Source organism: Mobula hypostoma, chromosome 8 (assembly GCF_963921235.1).
Source record: "Mobula hypostoma chromosome 8, sMobHyp1.1, whole genome shotgun sequence".
NCBI classification, from domain to species: Eukaryota; Metazoa; Chordata; class Chondrichthyes; order Myliobatiformes; family Myliobatidae; genus Mobula; species Mobula hypostoma.
The window spans coordinates 4,059,719-4,081,682 of NC_086104.1; the positions used below are offsets into that span (position 1 = coordinate 4,059,719).

General features: G+C 42.3%; 1 protein-coding gene across 2 annotated transcripts in view; it reads left to right on the forward strand.

Moving 5' to 3' along the window:
- LOC134350035 (uncharacterized) overlaps window positions 1-21,221 on the forward strand; it is a 71,455-nt gene extending 50,234 nt beyond the window's left edge. Inside the window, exons 7-10 of one of the 2 annotated variants that reach the window (XM_063054944.1) lie at window positions 7,595-7,739; window positions 9,508-9,551; window positions 15,565-15,608; window positions 19,921-21,221. In XM_063054944.1, the coding sequence (XP_062911014.1) occupies window positions 7,595-7,739; window positions 9,508-9,551; window positions 15,565-15,608; window positions 19,921-20,034 (347 nt within the window). In that variant the 3' untranslated portion in view covers window positions 20,035-21,221. Of the gene's footprint in view, window positions 1-7,594; window positions 7,740-9,507; window positions 9,552-15,564; window positions 15,609-19,920 lie in introns of those variants that run through there. The other variant, XM_063054945.1, reaches the window with a different exon arrangement.
- The last annotated feature ends 743 nt before the right edge of the window (window positions 21,222-21,964 follow it).

Here is a 21,964-nt window from a genome sequence, read left to right on the forward strand (position 1 = left end):
CAATAACAGCATCTCAGTATTCAACCCTCACACGATGACTGTCGGACACAGGGGGTTCTGTAATGTCCCCAGTAGAACAGAGAGTCGGATGGTTTTCCCTGGAGTGTAAACTGGGAACAGTTGGGAAATGGAAAAGTGGGAAATGACAAGTACTCTGGAATAATATAGAAAATCTTGGCAAATTATTGTGTGGATGAACAAGTTTTTCTCTATACCTCAGTACGTGTGACAATAATAAACCAATTTACTAAGAGCTCACCCTGTGGGTGTGAGTTGTCAGAACTGGACGATGTTACCAATCGGAAAAACAGTCAGAGCAAGTGGACGGGAGAAGAGGATAAAGTGATGTGGGTTGTATTCTTTAGGCATGCCGTGGGTTACTCATAAAGACATGTATTCTGGAGGAACATAACTAGAACTTTTATTTAACAGCAAACAGCAACCACGTCTTAACCATACAAGCTTCTAGATCATTCTGTGAGTTCTGCCCATAGTCCGACTTTGTCCAAATACGTACTGATACATTACACGTGATGTCACCACATCTTCCTCTCCTTAAAAAGAAAAACAGTTAGCAACATTAATCAAAACAAATGCATATTTAACATCTCTCTATCAGTCTCTCTGGGGGTTTATGAACACAAATAGACCTTCTAAGTGGCTCACGCAGTTCCTGTGTTTCATTGTTATTTTCATGTTTCGTTTGGTCTGTACCAGTTAATGGAAACTCCAAAGTTGGCTCTTTCTTGAGGTCTTTGAGAGGAAATTACAATTCATTCATTAACTGTATAATCTCTTTTTTATTGAGACTTCATCATTTCAATAAAACTCAATTCCTTCACTTGTGCTTTCACTTCTTCAATTGGATCCTGATTCTTGTCACTCTTTGGCTTCAGATCAGTATTGTCCTGTACTGGAATGTTTGGTTTTTGGTGGCAATGCTTTGCAGATGCTGGTAACAAAGGGATGGGTCTGGGAGCTTTCTTTATGACGTCTTTTACTTTTGCTGCATTAGAATCAAATTCTGTTCTCTCTCGCTCTTCCAACAAGTCACTGTATTCTGACTCTGTGTCACTGTCCAGGACTAATACTCTTTTCACTAAATTCAGTCTCTCACAGGCAGATAAATCAAGTATTGACTGTACATTTTTTGGCACGATGACAAATGAAAGCGTGTGCTCAATATTTTTGTGCGATACTTTTTGCCACACATGTTCCTTCAACTGGAATGTCTGCACCTGAATGCCCAGTCACTTTTATATTTGTCTGATGTAACTTTGGTCTTGGCTTTAATGCATTAAACTCAGATTCTGCAAGAAAACTTACTTGTGCACCAGTATCCAATTTAAACAGAATAACGTTTTGGTTCACTTGCAATGGCATAGTCCAGTCATTCTTACTTTGTTTGTTTTCGCAAAGCATTTCCGATATGCTGGACACTACTTTTAGATGATGTTGCTGCCCACAGTGATCACAAAGTTTTTTTCTTTCAGATGACGTCTTGCTTTCTGTCGGTTTCATTGTCGCTGAATTATTTTTTCTAAAATGTTCGTGTTTTACAGTGTCTACGCAGTCATTCTCGATAAAAAGCTATTTAGACTGCGACATCACGGTCTCATAAGCTTTGCAGAGTGCCACTGCTGTTTCCAAATTCAAATCTTGTTCTAACAGTCTTTATCTCAGACCATTATCCAGAATGCCGCAAACAATTCTGTCTTTAATGAGAGAGTCTGTAAGCTCTGCAAACTCACATCTTTTACTGTGGTTTCTCAACTCCGTAACAAATTGATCAATCGTTTGACCAGGTCTCTGCTGACATTTGAAAAATTTATAGCGCTCATACATCACAATATGCTTTGGTATACAAAATGCATCAAATTTGTCGATAGTAGCTTTTAGATTCAAATTATCTCCATTTTCAAAAACAAAATGGTTATATACCTCAATTGCATCGTCCCCTATTACGTGGAGTAGAATTGCAGCTTTCGTTTTTTCCGTTTTATTATCTGCTCCAATCGCCGATAAATAAATTTCAAAACGCTGTTTAAATCTTTTCCAGTTTTCAGCTACGTTTCCAATCAGCTGAAATGTCAATGGAGGTTGCAAAACTTCCATTTTTAAAGCTGTTAGCAAACAACCAAAAAGTTTGTGCTCTTTTTTTTCGATTATCTTCTCTTCTCCCATGTTAGCGAAACATATTATTCTTCCAGACTGACTTCTGACACCATGTTCTGTTTTTTATACATACCGTGGGTTACTAAGAACAAACCATATTCTGGAAGAATTAAAACTAGAACTTTTATTTAACACAGTAAACAGCAACCACACGTTTCTTAAAGCCATGCTTTCTAGATCATTCTCTCATTTCTGCGCAAGCTCCAAACTCCAAACTCTATCACATGACACATGATATCACCACATCTTCCTTTCCTTAAAAAGAAAAACAATTAGCAACATTAATCAAAACAAATGCATATTTAACATGTCTCTATCAGTCTCTCTGGGGGTTTATGAACACAAGTAGACCTTCTCAGTGGCTCACACAGTTCTTGTGTTTCGTTGTTATTTTCATGTTTCGTCTGGTCTGCATCAGTTAACTGAAACTCCGAAGTTGGCTCTTTCTTGAGGTCTTTGAGAAGAAATCGCAATTCATTTATTAACTGTGTGATCTCTTTTTTATGCTGAGACTTCATTTCAATAAAACTCAATTCCTTCACTTGTGCTTTCACTTCTTCAATTGGATCCTGATTCTTGTCACTCCTTGGCTTCAGATCAGTATTGTCCTGTACTGGAATGTTTGGTTTTTGGTGGCAATGCTTTGTCAGATGCTGGTAACAAAGGGATGGGTCTGGGAGCTTTCTTTATGACGTCTTTTACTTTTGCCGCATTGGAATAAAAATCTGTTCTCTCTCTTTCTCTCATCAAGACACTGTATTCTGATTCTATGTCACTGTCCAGGACTAATACTCTTTTCACCAAATTCAGTCTCTCACAGACAGATAAACCAAGTATTGACTGTACGTTCTTAGGGACGACCACAAATGAAAGCGTGTGCACAATATTTTTGTGTCATACTTTTGCCTCACATGTTCCTTTAACTGGAATGTCTGCACCTGAATACCCAGTCACTTTTAGATTTGTCTGATGTAACTTTGGTTTTGGTTTTAATGCATTAAACTCAGATTCTGCAAGAACATTTACTTGTGCACCAGTATCCAGTTTAAACAGAATAATGTTTTGGTTCACTTGCAATGGAATAGTCCGGTCATTCTTACTTTGTTTGTTTTCACAAAGCACATCAATATAGAACTCCTCAAGTTCATTTTCAAGCACAGTATTTATGCGTTTTATTTCCTTTCTACTTCTGCATGTTGTGTTGGGCACGTGGCCAAGTGGTTAAGGCGTTTGTCTAGTGATTTGAAGGTCACTAGTTCGAGCCTCAGTTGTGGCAGCGTGTTTGTGCCCTTGAGAAAGGCACTTAACCACACATTGCTCTAGTGTCTGTGTGAGGAGTGGCGCCCCACACAGACTTCCGATCTGCACCTCGTAAGGCACGAAAATGCCCGACGCAGGCCTCTCATGGTCTGAGTCGACGTTCCCTCCCTACTCCTGCAACAGCGTGAAAAATGATTACTCTTACCACAGTTGTTGCACATTTTCCGATATGCTAGGCACTTTTTGAGGTCGGTGCTTCCACACATAGCAATCACATATTTTTTTCCTTTCAGATGACGCCTTGCTCACTGTCAGTTCCACTGCCATTTTATGATTTTTCCTAATACGTTCACGCCTTACAGCCTTTACGCTGCCGTTCTTGATAAAAAGTTCTTCAGCCAGCAAAATCACAATCGCCAAAGCTTTGCAGAGCACCACAGCTTTTTCCAAATTCAAATCTTGTTCTAACAGTCTTTCTCCCAGACCATTATCCCGAATTCCGCAAACAATTCTGTCTTTAGTGAGAGAGTCTGTAAGCTCTGCAAACTCGCATGTTTTGCTGCGGTTTTTCAACTCCCTAACAAATTGATCAATCATTTGATCAGGTCTCTGCTGACATTTGAAAAAATTGTACCGTTCATACGTCACATTATGCTTCAGTATACAAAATGTGTCAAATTTGTTGATTATCGCTTTTAGATGCAAATTATCTCCATTTTCAAAAGTAAAATGGTCATATTCCTCAACTGCGTCATCCCCAATCATGTGGAGTAGGATCGCAGCTTTCATTTTTTCCATTTTATTTTCTGCTCCAATCACCAATAATTAAATTTCAAATTGCTGTTTAAATCTCTTCCAGTTTTCAGCAACGTTTTCGGTCAGCTGAGGCGATTTCGGAGGTTGCAGGACTTCCATTTTTTAAAGCTGTTAGCAAACAATGAAAATGTTCGCGCACTTTTTTCCCCAATTATCTTCGCTTCTCCCGTGTTCGTGAAACATGTTATTTTTCCAGACTGACTTCTGACACCATGTTATGTTCTTTAGACATGCCATGGGTTACTCATAAAGACACATATTCTAGAAGATCATAATTAAAACTTTTATTTAACAGCAACCAGCAATCATGTCTTAACCATACAAGCTTCTAGATCATTCTGTCAGTTCTGCACATGCTCCGACTCTGTCCAATCACGTACTGACACATGACACGTGATGTCACCACAATGTGTGTAAAAGAAATAGACCGGCCATTAAATTCAAAGTAAGTAAGAGAATACAATTAATGACAGAAGGAACATCATTAGAGTCATTAATTCATAGAAAAGTACAGTAGGTCCTTCAGCCCATCTAGCCTGTGCTGAACGATTTAAACTGCTTACTCCCATCGACCTGCACTGAGATTTCCGCACCCTGATCATCCATGTACCTATTCAAACTTCTCGTGAACATTGAAATCGAGCTTGCATGCACCACTTGTGCTGGCAGCTCGTTCCACACTCTCATGATCCTCTGCGTGAAGAAGATTCCCCTCATGTTCCCCTTAAACGTTTCATCTTTACCCTCAATCCATGTCATCCAGTGGTAGTCCCACCCAACCTCAGCAGAAAAAGTCTGTTTGCATTTACCCTATCTATACACCCCACAATTCTGTATACCTCTAGCAAATCTCCCATCAATTTTCTACATTCTAAGGTATGAAAACCTAACCTATTAAATCTTTCCTCAGAGTTCAGGTCCTCTCGTCCTGGTGACATCCTTGAAAATCTTCTCTGTACTCTTTCAAACTTATTTATATCTTTCCTGACGAAAACTACACACAATATTCGAAATTAGTACTCACCGGCATCCTATACCACTTCAACATAACATCCCATCTCCTGTACTCAATACTTTGATTTATAAAGACCAATGTGCTGAAAGCTTTCTTTATAATCCTAAACACCTGTGACGCCACTTCCAATGAATTATCAAACTGTATTCCCAAATCCCTTTGTTTCACCACACTCCTCAGTGCCCTGCCCTTGCACTTGTCTGCATTAAATTTTATCTGCCACTTTTCAGCCCATTTTTCCAGCTGGTCCAGATCCTACTGCAAGCTTTGATAGACTTCCCTGTTGTCCACTACACCCCTAGTCTTAGTGCCATATGTAAACCTTCTGATCCAATTAACCACATTATCATTGAGATCTTTTATACAGATGAAAAGTGACAATGGACCCAGCACCGATCTCTGTGGCACTTCATTAGTCACAGACCTCCAGTCAGAGAGGCAACCATCTGCCACCACTCTCTAACTTCTCCTACAAAGCCAATATCTAAACCAATTTCAAACAAGGGAGAATCTGCAGATGCTGAAAATCAAGTTAATACACACAAAATGCTGGAGGAACTCAGCAGGCCAGGCAACATCTATGGAAAAGAGAAAGTCAACTTCTTAGGATGAGACCCTTCATCAGGACCAACTTACACTAATTGGACTAATCAAATTTACTACCTCATTTTGAATGCTGAGTGAGTGAACCTTCCAGACCAACCACCCATGCAGGAGCTTTTCAAAAGTCTTGCTGAAGTCCATGTAGACAACATCCACTGCCTTGCTTTCATCAACATTCCTGGTAACTTCCTTGAAAGATTCTATAAAGTTCATTAGACACAGCCTAACATGCACAAAACCATGCTGGCTATCCCAAATCAGATCATACCTATCCAAATATTCATATATCCGATCCCTTAGAGTACCTTCCAATAACTTACGCACTTCTGATGTCTGGCTCACCTGTCTATAATTTTCTGGTTTATTTTCAGAGCCTTTCTGAAACAGTGGAACAACATTAGCTATCCTCCAATCCTCCAGTACTTCTCCGGTCACTAAGGATGATTTAAATCTCTCTGCTATCTGTTGCGGTTTCTGCACTTGCCTCTCACAAGGTCTGGAGGAACACCTTGTCAGGTCCTGGTTGTCCCTTACAATCCTTCTGCTCCTAACATATCTGTAGAATCCCTTAGGATTCTCCTTCACCTTGTCTACTAGGATGAACTCATGCCTTCTTTTATCCCTCCTGATGGCTAACATGAGAGGGCACAGGTTTAAGGTGCTTGGAAGTAGGTACAGAGGAGATGTCAGGGGTAGGTTTTTATGCAGAGAGTGGAGGGTGCATGGAATGCACTGCTGGCAGCGATGGTGGAAGCAGATACAATCAGGTCTTTCAAGAGGTTCCTGGATAGGTACACGGAGCTTAGAAAAACAGAGGGCTGTGGATAACTTAAGGTAATTTCTAAAGTAAGTACATGTTCAGCACAGCATTGTGGGCCAAAGGGCCTGTATTGTGTTGTAGGTTTTCTATGTTTCTTTGAGTTTCACAACCTACACCTGTTGGTTAAAATAAGAAAAATTCACTAACGTTGCAGAGGAGGTCATGATAGAAACTAGACAGTGTTACTGATGTTCAAACTTCGACTCATTCAGATCACCGCTGCTGGACTTCTAAACAAAAACCAGGATGGAGAGCATATCACTGAATCCTAGCTACTCAGCATTGGCTTCCTGTATCTACTAGAAATGATTTTAAAGTTCTCTTACTTGTTTTTAATGTTCTTAATGGTCTGAGACCGGAGTACCTCACAGAATCATTTTTGTTTAGTAATCCAGCTCAAGCTCTCTGGTCGTCTTCTGCTGGTCTCTTAAATTTAAACAATCTCCCTTAAAAGGTAATTGGCAGATCACCTTTTTTGAACTATGTTCTTAAACTGTGGAATTCAGTTCCTAAAACGATAAGAATGCAGACTCAGCGGATGCCTTTAAACACCAGATCAAAACCCATTTACTTAACCATGCTTCTAATCTATTTTCATGATTATATTTATTTTTTATTTTCATGTTTGTACTTCATCCCATTGTCAACATTTTCTGTATGAAAAGTCCTCTTTAAATAAATTATTACTATTATTTTTATTATTATTGATCACCACGATGTCTTTCCTTCGGTACAATAGCAGCACAGTAAGTCCATCCTTCACACGGCACTCTCCCTTACTGACTGTTAATGAGATGTCTCAGGGAGAACTGTCGGCCTCTAGTGTTCACATATTAAACCTGTCATTCAAAGGACAATTCACATTACCAATGTTAAACTCTACCTCAATCTGTGTTATTTTTCAGAAGCAGATTATGGTTGGTCTTGGAAAGTCTTGGCCAGTATTCTCGCCAGTATCCTTGTACTCGTCCTCTTATTCTGCATCTTAGTAACAACAATATGCTATGTGAAAAAATGGGCATGTTTTCAACAGAGATTGATGCCAGAAGGGTAAATAACATTTTATTTTGTATCTTCTTTCAATAATATTGAATCACACATGGTTGGTAAAGGAATTGAATCTGAATGAAACAGTGGGAGAAGACAGAAGCTCCACCAGGATGTTGTCTGGGATGAAACAGTTCTGTTATGAGGAGAGACTGGAGAAGCTGGGTCTGGTCTCCATTGGGCAGGGGAGCTCAAGGGGGACGATTGAGGTGTACAAAGTTATGAGGGACATATGTAAGGTATAGACTGCAGAAAACTCATCCCCATATCAGGGGTAGATAAAATTCGAGAACATGCTCTTAAGGTGATTGGGAGGAGATTCAGAGGGGATGTGCCAGGCCTCTTCAACCAGAGCAGGAATACCAGAACACACTGCCAGACAGAATGTCAGAAACTGGGTCACTGACAGCACTAACAATGAACACTTAGGCAGAGAGGGCGATGGACAAGGTGCCAGATGATGGGGTTACTATGGAAGAGTCAGTATTGGTCGGCATGCAGCGTAAACACGTAAAATTACTGTAAATTCAAAATAAAAAGTGTGAAACAATGAATAACAAAACTTTCAATAAACCATTCAGAAATCTGATGGCAGACTTTAGAAACCATTTCTGAATCCCTAACCTTAACAAGTTTAAACAGGAAACACCAGGAGACTGTCTTACAAAGAGCAGATCGTTCAAGTAAAACACAAGGAACTCAAAGTGATTATAAAGTTTCATTAAACAACAATTAACCAATTCAGGTGCTTGAGAAACCTGGGAGCCCAGTGCTCTCCAGTGCCCCACACAGGCCAAAGAACCCATTACAGACGGTGCGACAAGAGCCTGAAGACACACACTCAACATTTCAGGAACCTTCACCTCTGCCCTCAGATCTCTGAATGGACAGTGAACCCTTGAATTGTACCTCTATTTATTTTTGTCTTGCTCTGTTTTTGCACAACTTAGTTAACTTAAAATTATATATATACTTCTTATTGTAATTTATAGTTTATAATTATTATGCATTGCAATGTATTGCTGCCACAAAACAACAAATTTCATGACATATGGCAGTGACATTACACCTGATGCTGATTCTCCCTGATGGTAGTAACAAGCAGGAAGATGTCTGGCTGACATATGCCAGTGATATTAAACCCGATTCTGATTCTCCCTGACGGGAGTAACAAGCAAGGGGATGTCTGGGTGGTGAGGGTCCTGAATGGTGGATGCCGCCTTCTTGAGGTACTGCCTCTGTAATAGTCCTCGATGATGGGGACGGTTCTGATCCCCAGCTGGCTGAGTCTACAACCCTCTTGCAATGTGTGTGTTGGAGCCTCTCTCTCAGGCTGTTGTACAGCGAGTCACAATGTTCTCCACCGTCCCTCTGTAGAAATTTGCAAGAGCTTTTGGTGACATACCAAATCTTCTCAAACTCCTATTTTCGTTGAACTGTTGGCATGTCCACTTCACGTTTGGATCAATGTGTTTATTTATTGAGATAAAGTGTGGAGTTGGCCCTTCCAGCCCTTTGAGCCACGCCACCCAACAAAACCTCTAAATTTAATCCTAGCCTAGTCAGGGGATAATTTACAGTGACCAATCCAATTCCATCAGGAGTATCAAAACCTACGTGAAACAGACAACTGCTACTTTCACAGAACTTCAATACACTGGAAAAGATAATCTGAGTAATTTAACTTCTCGTAAAGTTGTCAAATTGTTTTTAAGACATTAACATCTATCATATGACTAATTCACTAACATTATCTTCACCGTTTACCCAGGTGCTCTACTGAATATCAGGAAACATTGTATGCCACAGTCACAGGTAAAAAGTTAATTTCAGTGCTCATATTGGGAATTACTTCACATGATAGTTATGTTCAACAATGATGCGCAATGCAGGACAAGGGAGTAATCAATTGTTTCATCATCCTCAACGGCAACTCCAGTCCTGCCTTTTCACTTATCTTCAATATATGCAAATAAACATTCCTCATCCTCTGAAATAGAGAAGGATAAAGATTCAGAAGCCACATTAAAGAAAATTCTTCGCAACTTTATCCTAACTTACTGACAGTCAGACCATACCAAGAGATTGAAATGGAATGAAAACCTCTACTCTTTTAAGATTTCAATTCCAATCAGATCCTGTATCGAAACAATCCAAACTTCAGCACTCAATATCTGCTTCAAATCAGAGGACAGCTTGCTCTAGGGCACTGTCACTGACTGGCATACAATTAATCTTGAGTTGACTTTTAAAAAATTCTCAATTCATGCACATTTTCTAAAGTCAGTTCCCATTAGTGCAAAATTAATAGCAGAAATTTCCCAAGAACAATAATATAAGATCATAAGATATAAGAGAAATCAATAATCTTTCGACCTCTGCCTTAAATATACATTAAACTTGGCATCCACAGCCACCTGTGGCAACGGATTCCACAGATTCACCACTCTCTGGCTAAAGAAATATCTCCTCATCTCCGTTCTAAAAGAACGCATGAGCAAGGACTTTCAAATTTTCATCCACTTGACCTTGGTTGAACTCAGACCTGTGATCATGAGTAAACTAAAGAACATACAGTAAGTTCTTTGATTAATCCTTTACTCCCAGTTGAAAAGTTTATGGAATAGCCAGCTGAAAGCAGCTTTGCATTGAAGCATTAGCCTGCAAGGTGTTGCACACGAACCAAACAAGATGAGAGCCCATGGTCTTACAGGACAGATACGGACATGAGTAGAGCATTGGCTGACTGGCTGGAGGCAATGGGTGGGAATAAAGGGAGCCTTTTCTGGTTGGTTGCCAGTAAATAGTGGTGTTCTGCAGGGTCTGTGTTAGGACCCCATCTTTCCACATTATATGTCAACAATTTGAATGAAGGAATTGATGGCTTACTGACCAATTTTGAGAACGATACAAAGATAAGTGGAGGGGCAGTTAGTGTTGAAGAAGAAGGGAGTCTGCAGAAGGACCTAGTCAGATAAGGAGAACGGGCAAAGAAGTGGCAGATGAAATAGTGTCAGGAAGTGCATGGTCATGAACTTTGGTAGATGGAATAAAAGTTTAGACTATTTTCTAAACTGAGAGAAAAATCTGAATTCTGAGGCACAAAAGGACTTGGAAGTCCTTGTGCAGGATTCCCTAAAGCTTCATTTGCAGGTTGAGTCAGTGGTGAGGAAGGAAAATGTGATGTTAGAATTTATTTCAAGAGAAACAGAATATAAAAACAAGGATACAATGCTGAAGCTTTATAAAGCATTGGTCATATCACAATTGGAGTACTGTGAGCAGTTTTGAACCCTTTATCCAATAAAGGATGTGCTGACATGGGAGAGAGCCCAGAGGAGATTCATGAGAACAATTCCAGACAAGAAAGGGATACTGAATGAGGAGCATTTGATTCCTTTGGGCTTGTACTTGCTAGAGTTTAGAAAAATGAAGGGGGGTCTCATTGAGGGGGAACGTGCTATCCTAGATCTGGCCCTGTGCAATGAGACAGGTAAAATTAGTGATCTAGTAGTTAGGGACCCTCCTGGAATGAGTGATCACAGTATGACTGAGTTTCTGATACAAATGGAGGGTGCAATAGTTTGATCTAAAACCAGTGAATTATACCTGAACAATGGAGACTACAATGGGATTTGGCCAGTGTCGACTGGGAACACTGGGCTAAATGGTGAGACAGCTGAGGAACAGAGTTTTACACGGAGCTCAGCAAAAGTGTATTCCAGTTAAAACCAAGCACAGTAAGGGTGGAAGAGCCAGCCTTTGATAGCTGAGGAAATAAAAGAAGGCATCAGACTAAAAGCACGTGCATAGAAAGTCACCAAGAGTAGTGGGAAACTGGACAATTGGGAAAACTTTAAAAAGCAACCAAGAACCACTAAGGGAGCAATAAAGAAAGGGAAGCTAAATTATGAAAATAAACTCGCTCAAAATATAGAAACAGATAGTAAAAGTTTTTATAATTATATAAAGTGGAAAACGGTGTCTAAAGTGAATGTAGGTCCCTTGGAGGACAAGAAGGAGGAATCAATATTGGGTATTAAGAAATAGCTGAGGCTTTGAATGACTATTTTGTGTTGGTCTACATGGAGGAGGACATGTCTAAAATGAAAGATGTTATGGAAGCAATGGGAAGTGAGGCCCTCAACACAATAGCTATCACTGGAGAGGTAGTGCTGAGCAAACTTGTGGGCCTGAAGATAGACAAACCCCCTGGTCCTGATGGAATGCGTCCCAGGGTACTGAAAGAAATAGCAGAAGTTATAGCAGAGGCTTTGGTGATGATTTACCAAAATTCTCTGGACTATGGGCAGGTCCCAGCAGAGTGGAAAACAGTGAATGTCATGCCACTCTTCAAAAACGGATGCAGGCAAAAGGCAGGTAACTATTGGCCAGTTAGTTTAATATCTGTAGTTGGGAAAATGATTGCAGCTATCATTAAAGATGAAATATCGAGGCATCTGGAATGAAATGGATCCATCAGGCAGATGCAGCATGGATTCAGCAAGGGCAGGTCCTGTTTGACAAACTTACTGGAGTTCTTTGAGGACATAATGAGTTCAGAGGATAGAGGGGAACAGATAGACATTACTTACTCGGATTTCTAGAAGGTGTTCAATAAGGTGCCACATAAAAGACTTATCCATAAGATAAGAATGCATAGAGTCGTGGTGATGTATTAGCATGGATAGAGAATTGGTTAACCAATAGAAAGTAGGGAGTTGGGGCACATGGATGCTACTCTGGCTGGCAATCAGTGGAGAACGGTGTGCCTCAGGGTTCGGTGCTGTGCAAGCAATTGTTCAAGATATACATTAACAATCTGGAAGAGGGGACCGAGTGTAGTGTATCTAGGTTTTCTGATCACACTAAATTGAGTGGAAAAGCAAATTTTGCAGAGCATACAGAGAGTCTGTGGAGAGCTATAGCTACGTTAAGTGAGTGGGCAAGGGTCTGGCAGATGGAGTACTACGTTGATAAATATGAGGTCATCCACTTTGGAAGAAAGAATGGAAGATAGGATTATTATTTAAATGGTGATAAATTGCAGCATGCTGTTGTGCAGAGGGACTTGGGAGTGCTTGTGCATGAATCGTAAAAGGTTGGTTTGCAGGTGCAGCAGGCTATCAAGAAGGCAAATGGAATGTTGGCCAGGGAACCAGGTTGAGGCCCATTGCATTTATCAGCTAGAATCTGTCGCCCTCTGAGAAAAACTATCCCAAGCACAAGCTGGAATATCTGGCGTTCAAATGGCCAGTGGTAGATAAGCTGAGTGACTACCTCTACGGGGCCAAGTTTGAGGTGAGGACGGACAACAACCCCTAACTTATATCTTGTCTTCGGTGGAAGTGGATGCCACAGGACAGCGTGGATGGCAGCGTTGTCTGCCTGTGATTTCAGCCTGAAATACTGGCCAGGAAGCAGGAACATTGATGCTGATGCTTCGTCCTGACAGGCGCCCGAGGGACTGGACAGGATGAGGAGTGGGAGAGCGTTCCTGCCCCGGGGGTGAAGGCCATGTGTCAGTTTGCCATCACCGTGAAGGCAGAATGAAAGGAGAGGCAGGATCGAGCGGTGGATCAATTGGGAGCTTCTGTTGACACCATTCCCCAAGATTACCGTAACCTGACTGCTCTGAAGACAAATCAGCTGCCGGAATTGAGTTCTGGGGAAGAGGCAGCTGCTTAGCAAGATGATCTGGGCATTGGTACCATTCAGGCAGCCGTCAGAAAGGGAGACATGGATCAGTTGGAGAAGACAAAACATGCATCGGTGCCTCCGTTACCGTGAGAGGTCCTGGATTCAAATCCCACAATTGTAACTCTCGGTTCGGCTACCGGCTTAATCTAGGTGATGATAGCCCCCGGCCCAGTCAAACTTAAGAAATCTCGTTTGAGTGGATGCTGAGTGATGTGTCCCCTGTTACAAATCAGTACCACGAGATAACAAACGGTACACAATAAGCGATTAAACAGTTGGGTTTTATAATTCTTAATTCAACTATATGGTTAGTAAAGATACAGAAAAGAGAAAACAGCTCATTCTCATGAAACAGTCTATTGCGTTAACGTTGGAGTTCACTGATAAACCGTTCGTCCACCATCGACCTCCGATTGTCACTGACCTTCGGACCCTCGCTTCAAGTCCAATCCATCCGGCAGTCTACCAACTCTCTCCATTCGCATCTTCTCTCCTCATCTCTCCCCGGCAAAAAGCCCGTGAAATCCCTCTCCCAGACACACAAGAAAGAACAACATCCTGCTTCGTTGGCTAACATGTGCCATTGTTTCCAGTCATCACCTAAATGTTGTTGCTGCAGAGAAACCATTACCTGAGCAGTGAAACATTACAGCGGAGCAGTGAAACCTTTCCAAGGTGTTACAGAGAAGGAAAAGTGGAAGATCAGATTGTTATTTAAATGGTAAAAAAAATAGCAGCACGCTGCTGTGCGGAGGGACTTGGGAGTGCTCGTACATGACTCACAAAACGTTGGTTTGCAGGTGCAGCCGGCTATCAAGAAAGCAAATGCAATGTTGGCCTTCATTGCTAGAGGGATTGAATTCAAGAGCAGGGAGGTTAAGCTGGAACTGTACAAGGTACTGTTGGAGACACACCAGGAGTACTGTATGCAGTTCTTGTCTCCTTACTTGAGGAAGGAGATACTGGCTTTGGTGCTGCTGCAGAGGAGGTTCAACAGGTTGATTCCAGAGATGAGGGTGTTAGACTATGAGGAGAGATTTAGTCGTCTGGGAGTGTACATGCTGGAATTCAGAAGAATGAGAGGAGATCTTATAGAAACATATAACTTTACGAAAGGGCTAGATAAGATAAAGGCAGGAAAGTTGGTTCCACTGGTAGGTGAGACTAGAACTAGGGGAAAAGCTTCAAGATTCAGGGGAGTAGATCTAGGACAGAAATGAGGAGGAACTGCTTTTCCCAGACAGTGGTGAATCTGCGGAATTCTCTGCCCAATGAAACAGTAGAGGCTACCTCAATAGATATATTTAAAACAAGGGTGGATAGATTTTTGTATAGTAGGGGGAATTAAGGGTTACAAGGCAAAGCAGGTAGGTGGAGATGAGTCCATGGTCATATCAACCATGATCTTATTGAATTGCAGAACAGGCTCGACAGGCCAGATAGCCTCCTCCTGCTCCTATTTCTTATGTTCTTATGAAACCTATCAAATATTGAAAGGCCTCGCTAGAGTAGACGTGGAGACGATGCTTCCTCCCTAGACTTCAGAGGGAGCCTTGGACCAGAGGCATAATCTCAGGATAGGAGGATGTCTCTTTAGAACAGACGTGAGGAGGAATTTCTTAAGTCTGAGGTGCTGAATTTGGAGAATTTATTGCCACAGACCTTCGTGGAGGACAAGTCATTGGGTGTATTTAATACAGAGCTGTGACGATTTTGATCAGTAAGGGCATTAAAGATTATGGGGAGAAGGAAAGAGAATGGGGTTGAGAGGGATAATAAATCAGCCATGATGGAATGTGAAGTAGACCTGATGAGTTGAATGGCCTAATTCTGCTCCTCTGTCTTATGGTTTACACTTTTGGCGTTAATTCCCCAAATAAGGCTTGATACAGCCTGAATAACACAAAAGTAATCAACTCTGGCCTTTGAGTCACGTGTGAGTCTTGCTTGCCAAGCCCCTGTGGAGGCTCCGATGGGAAATGCTTCACATGGGCATGTTCTGCAGTTTGCTGTCCCTGTCTGAATGCACCTGATAAGGGTGAATTGAAGACCATTCATCACAATGTGATTTCAGTTCAATTATCATTCTTGTGTTGCAACTCTCAAACAAATTCTCATTTTATTTCAGCTGAAACCGAGGTGAATACACAGGCAGCCACAAATGTTACTGCGGTAAGTAACGTTCTTCAATATAACATTGAGGAATGTTTTCCATGAACACTTTTACTTCCTAATAAATCAAGTATTGAAAGTCTGTTAAATAAACACCATTACTTCCTCTTTAACCTTTTATTTTGACACTAATTTGAATTAGCTTCTACCCCGTTGTTATAAGACTATTTCTACTCTCCTCTACTCGCCTATTTCACCTCTACTTTCTGAGGGGGCTGAAGAGCGCTGGACTTTGCACATCCATACTCACGTCATTCTACAGATGTACAGTAGGGGCGTCCTACCAAACTGCATCACTGCACGGTACAGAAACTGCTCTGCTGCGGACAGGAACAATCTACAACAGGCAGTCCAAACTGTCCAACACGTCACCAGCACCAGCTACCCTCCATCAAGGACATAGATACAGAAAGGTGCTGGAACAGGGCCAGTAACATCATGAAGGATCCCACCCACCCTGCTCATGGACTGTTTGTCCCACACCCGTCAGGGAGGAGGCTGTATAGCATCCACACCAAGACCACCAGATCCAAAAACAGATACTTTCCCCAAGCAGAAAGACTGATCAACACCTCCACCCACTAACCCACCCCTGCACATCCCCAACCACCACTACTTTATCATTTCCTGTCAGTCACCTCATGTGCAGACAGTCCTGTGCCTGATCTCACTTTATGGACATACAATCAATCTATGTATATAAGCTATTTATATAAGTATTTATATTTATTGTATATTTTTACTGGTGTGTTCTTTATCTTCTTGTGTTTTCGTGCTGCATCAGATCCAGAGTAACAATTATTTCGTTCTGCTTCACACTAGTGAAATGGAAAAGATATTGAACAATTTTGAATCTTGAAAGGATCCCCTGTAGTATAGACTCTTAACCCACAATCTACCTCGTTATGACCTTGTACCCTATTGTCAGCCTGCACTGCACTCTCTCTGTGACTGGCACACTTTACTCTGCACTCTGTTATTGGTTTATTTTGTCTTACCTCAGTGCACTGTGGTAATGATTTGATCTGTATGAACAGTGTTCAAGTTCTTGACTCTACCTCAGTACATGTGGCAACAATACACCAGTTTAACAATTTACCCTCAGACCTGCCCTGTTGTTTATTAAGGTCACAGTGGTTCAATTGTAACTGCAGCTCCATAATCCCATCTCCTCCGGTAACTTTTCTTCCCTTTGCTTATCAGGAATCCATTTCTTTCTCTTTTAAAGACCGAAAGGCTCTTCTTCCAGTGTCCTATCAGGAAGAGAGATCCAAAAACTCAACCATCAGAGAGAGAAAATAAAATCACCTCTCTCCAAATAAAATGGACGACTCTTATTTTTAACCAGTGATGCTAATTCTGGATACTCTTTCAAAGCTAAAGTAAATTTATTATCCAAGTCCCCAAAACAATCCCGAGATTCATTTTCTTGCAGGCATTCACAGTAAATACAAAGAAACACTGTGGAATCAGTGACAAACCGCTCACAAGCTGGACAAACAACCAAAGTGTAAAAGACAACAAACAGTGGAAATACAAAAAGAGAGGGATAAAAATAAAATAATAATAATAATATTAATAATAAGTAAGCAAGAAATATTCAGAACATAAGTTGGAGAGTCCTTGAATTTGAGTCTGTATGTTGTGGGATCAGTTCAGTGAGATTTTGAGTCATGTTCAAAGGAACATCTTGCCTGTCAAAATCCTTCTCTCTTCAAAACAGAAGCTCACCTGGTGAGTCCCACCTTTCCTGGTGAGACAGCATGCCCGTTCCCAGTTTTATCCTGGTTAACCTTTCCTGGACTATTCCCATCCTTCTGTAAACAGAGACCAGGTTTGAACACTGAACTCGGCACGGTAGTGTACTGGTTAGCAAAACGTTTTACAGTACGTGCGACTTGGGTTCAATTCCCACCGCTGTGGGAGTTTGACTGTTCTCCCCATGACCTTGTGGGTTTCCCCAGGTGCTCTGGTTTCCTCCCACAGTCCAAAGATGTACCAATTAATAGGTTAATTGGTCATTGTAAATTGTCCTGTGATTGGGCTGGAGTTAAATAGGTGGTTGCTGAGTGTCACAGTCGAGGGGCCTATTCTGTACCGTATTTCAATTTTGTAAAAAAACTCCACGTGTAAATTGTTCTGAGGTATAACCTTGCAGGGAAACATTCAGCAAATGTCATTCAGATTTATTTATCAATATACATCGAAACGTACATTAACAGCCAACACACCCAAGGGTGTGCTGCGACAGCTCGCAAGTGTCGCCACGTATTCGGCGCCAACACAACCAGCCCACAACGTTCAACAGAACTCAGTTCAAGTTCATTGTCATCTGACTGTACATGGATACAACCAAATGAAACAATGTTCCTTCGAACATGCGTGTATCACACAGCACATAAAACCAAATATCACCATCAATACATTAATGAAATATCATTCTGTATGCATGTAGAGCACAGCACAGGTAAACAATAAACAGTACACTGTCCTGGTGATGAGACCTCAGTGGTGACAGGGTATCCATTAGTCTCACAGCCTGAGGGAAGAAGCTGTTACCCAGTCTGACAGTCCCAGTCCTGATGCTCCTGTCCCTCCTTCCTGACTGTAGTGGGTCAAAGAGATTGTGGGATGGGTGGTGGGGATCCTCAACAATGCTTCAGGCTCCTCGTCTGCGACACGCCCGGTAAATGTCACAAATAGGGGAGGAGGGAGACCCCAGTGATCCTCTTGGCAGTTTTCACTATCGTCTGCAGGGCCTTGCGGCATGATGCCTGGCAGCTTCCGTTCTACATAGTGATGCAGTCAGACAGGACACTGAATGACACAATAACAACAAGACAACAGCAAAACAAGCCCCTTTTCCACCCTCTCATCCCCTTACATACCCAGGCTAACAACCCCAGGATAGGCCACCTCTGGGCCTCCAGTATTGGCTCCGGAATCTCATGCTGACAACCCCAGGAAAGGCGGCCTGTGGGCCTCCAGTCCTTGGTCCCGGACTCTCAATTTCCCATCTCTGGGCCATATGCACAGACTCGACCTTTGGGCCTCTACCTCAGTAGTCATTGACTTCGGTCTTCACCTTTTGGGCTTTCTACTTCTGAACTTGAACCACTGGGGATAAATTCACTTGCCCCATCACTGAACTGTTCCCACAAGCTATGGACTCACTTTCGAGGACTCTTCACCTCAAGGTCTAATCTGCAGCTTGGTTCTTGTCCCTCCTGTCGGGTGAGGTCTTTCATTGACTCTGTTTTGTTTCCTTGTATTTTCTGTGAATGCCCACAAAAGAATGAAGCTCAGGGTTGTATATGATGACATATATGTTCTACAGCAAGTTGCCGTTGTTGAGTGCTGTCATCGACGACTCATGGTAACCCTAAGGATAGTGTACTCGTCCATAGAGTTTTCGTGGCAAGATAGGGAAGTAGATTTCCAGGCCTTTCTTCTTCGCAGATATGCTGCTGCCCAGGTTGGGACCTGGCTTTAAATGAGATGTGAGCATTTAGCACACTTAGAAATCTGGCTAACAGCTATAAATCTCTGCCTGAGATAGTTTTGGAGTCAGATACAATAAATTTTAGAGACATTTAAACAGGCACTCAAATATATAAGGTAGAGAGAGATGTGGAACAGACGGGGACCAATTGAATTCAGTCGATCGGGAAAAGATCAGCATGGCCGTATTTCCCTGCTGTACGACTCGACGACTGTACGAGATGAAAGGGAGGTGTCGGATTCCAATGTTTTAACCCAAAGTTCCTTTGGAAGCCAGGAAATAGGCCCAAAACCTGTTGCTTCGAGATTGCTTTATTAAGTCCTAATAGAACAAAGAGACCTGGAAATGTAGAATTGCATAATAATCTGCCCATCACCTACACCTTCTCCCTCTGGTTCCCCAGCCTTTATTCACAGTCTACTGTCCTTTCCTATCAGATTCCTTCACCTTCAGGCCCTTTCCCCTTCCACCTATCACTTCCCAGCTTCTCACATCATCCCTTAACCCCACCTCCACCTCTCTCACCCTCCCCCCTAACCTGGACTCACCTGTCACCTGCCATCTTGTGATCCTCCATCTCCCTTCTACCCTTTTTATTCTGGCTTCTGCCCTCTTCCTTCCCAGTTTATTCCCCTCTCTAGATGCTGCCTAATCTACTGAATTCCTCCAGGATTGTGTGTGTGTGTTGCTTCAAACTAACTACATCATCAGTATCTCTGGTGTCAATGTCCTGTGGGGATGGGTCAGATATAAACCAGGGGGTGAGTGGTTTGTTTCAGTACTGTAAACGTCTGTGTTTTTCTGTTCCAGTCAGAGGAATCAGAGATATTTTACGCTGATATTCAGTTCTTCCAGCAGAAGACAGCTCCAAAAATAAAAGTCACCGAGGAAACAACCGAATATGCCGTCATCAAACGTGACTAGTGTCTAAAAGTAATTGTTCTGCAGCCGCAGGTTATTAAATATGTGTGTGCTTCTTGCTGGTAACTATCAGCACACGGGACTCCAGAACGTCACACCTTCTCAACTTCCATCAACTACAACATGATTGTTAGGGCAATTAATTTGCTGAGGATTTTCAATTAAAGTTGGTCACTAATGAATTGGACATGGACTGTGAAGTGACTAGAGAATAACTCATTCATGAATCAAGGAAGAGTGACTCACTAACGGTGTGATTGTCAAGTCTTCCAAAGAACAATAGTCACAGCCTTTTTTATATCTGCGCACAGAAAGTCAATTACATCAATCAAAGTTCAAAAAGTCATTCCTGTGCGTTGTATCCATTCCCACGAAAATGCCAAAGACGGTCTCTTGTCTGCCCACAACACATAGAGATGGGTTGTCAGAACATACTTCAAACTAAGATAGACTATTGTAAGCATGCTGAGAACCCTGGCCAAATGATGAGTCTTTATTAGAACACTCAGTCCTCTTTTATTGTCATTTAGAAATGCATACATGCATAAAGAAATGATACAATGTTCCTCTGGAGAGATATCACAGAAAACAGGACAAAGCAAAGACTAACACTGACAGAACCACATAATTATGACATACAGTTACAGCAATGCAAAACAATACCATAATTTGATAAAGAACAGACCATGGGCACGGTAAAAAAGAAATCTCAAGTCCCAATCGACTCCCGAGTCCACGATAGCAGGCGACAAAATGGAGAAACTCCCTGCCATAAACCTCTTTAAAGCACACGGTATTCGGGGTAAGGTATTGATGTGGATAGGGAATTGGTTAGCAGACAGGAAGCAAAGAGTGGGAATAAACGGGACCTTTTCAGAATGGCAGGCAGTGACAACTGGGGTACCGCAAGGCTCAGTACTGGGACCCCAGTTGTTTACAATGTATATTAATGACTTGGATGAGGGAATTAAATGCAGCATCTCCAAGTTTGCGGATGACACGAAGCTGTCATCCTCCGTCTCCGCCGCATCTGCTCTCAGGATGAGGCTTTTCATTCTAGGACGAGGGAGATGTCTTCATTTTTTAAAGAAAGGGGCTTCCCTTCCTCCACTATCAACTCTGCTCTTAAACGCATCTCCCCCATTTCACGTACATCTGCTCTCACTCCATCCTCCCACCACCCCACTAGGAATAGGGTTCCCCTGGTCCTCACCTACCACCCCACCAGCCTCCGGGTCCAACATATTATTCTCCGTAACTTCCGCCACCTCCAACGGGATCCCACCACTAAGTACATCTTTCCCTCCCCCCCCCTCTGCATTCCGCAGGGATCGCTCCCTACGCAACTCCCTTGTCCATTCGTCCCCCCCATCCCTCCCCACTGATCTCCCTCCTGGCACTTATCCGTGTAAGCGGAACAAGTGCTACACATGCCCTTACACTTCCTCCCTTACCACCATTCAGGGCCCCAAACAGTCCTTCCAGGTGAGGCATCACTTCACCTGTGAGTCGACTGGGGTGATATACTGCGTCCGGTGCTCCCGATGTGGCCTTTTATATATTGGTGAGACTCGACGCAGACTGGGAGACCGCTTTGCTGAACATCTACGCTCTGTCCGCCAGAGAAAGCAGGATCTCCCAGTGGCCACACATTTTAATTCCACATCCCATTCCCATTCTGACATGTCTATCCACGGCCTCCTCTACTGTAAAGATGAAGCCACACTCAGGTTGGAGGAACAACACCTTATATTCCGTCTGGGTAGCCTCCAACCTGATGGCATGAACATTGACTTCTCTAACTTCCGCTAAGGCCCCACCTCCCCCTCGTACCCCATCTGTTACTCATTTTTATGCACAGATTCTTTCTCTCACTCTCCTTTTTCTCCCTCTGTCCCTCTGAATATACCTCTTGCCCATCCTCTGGGTCACC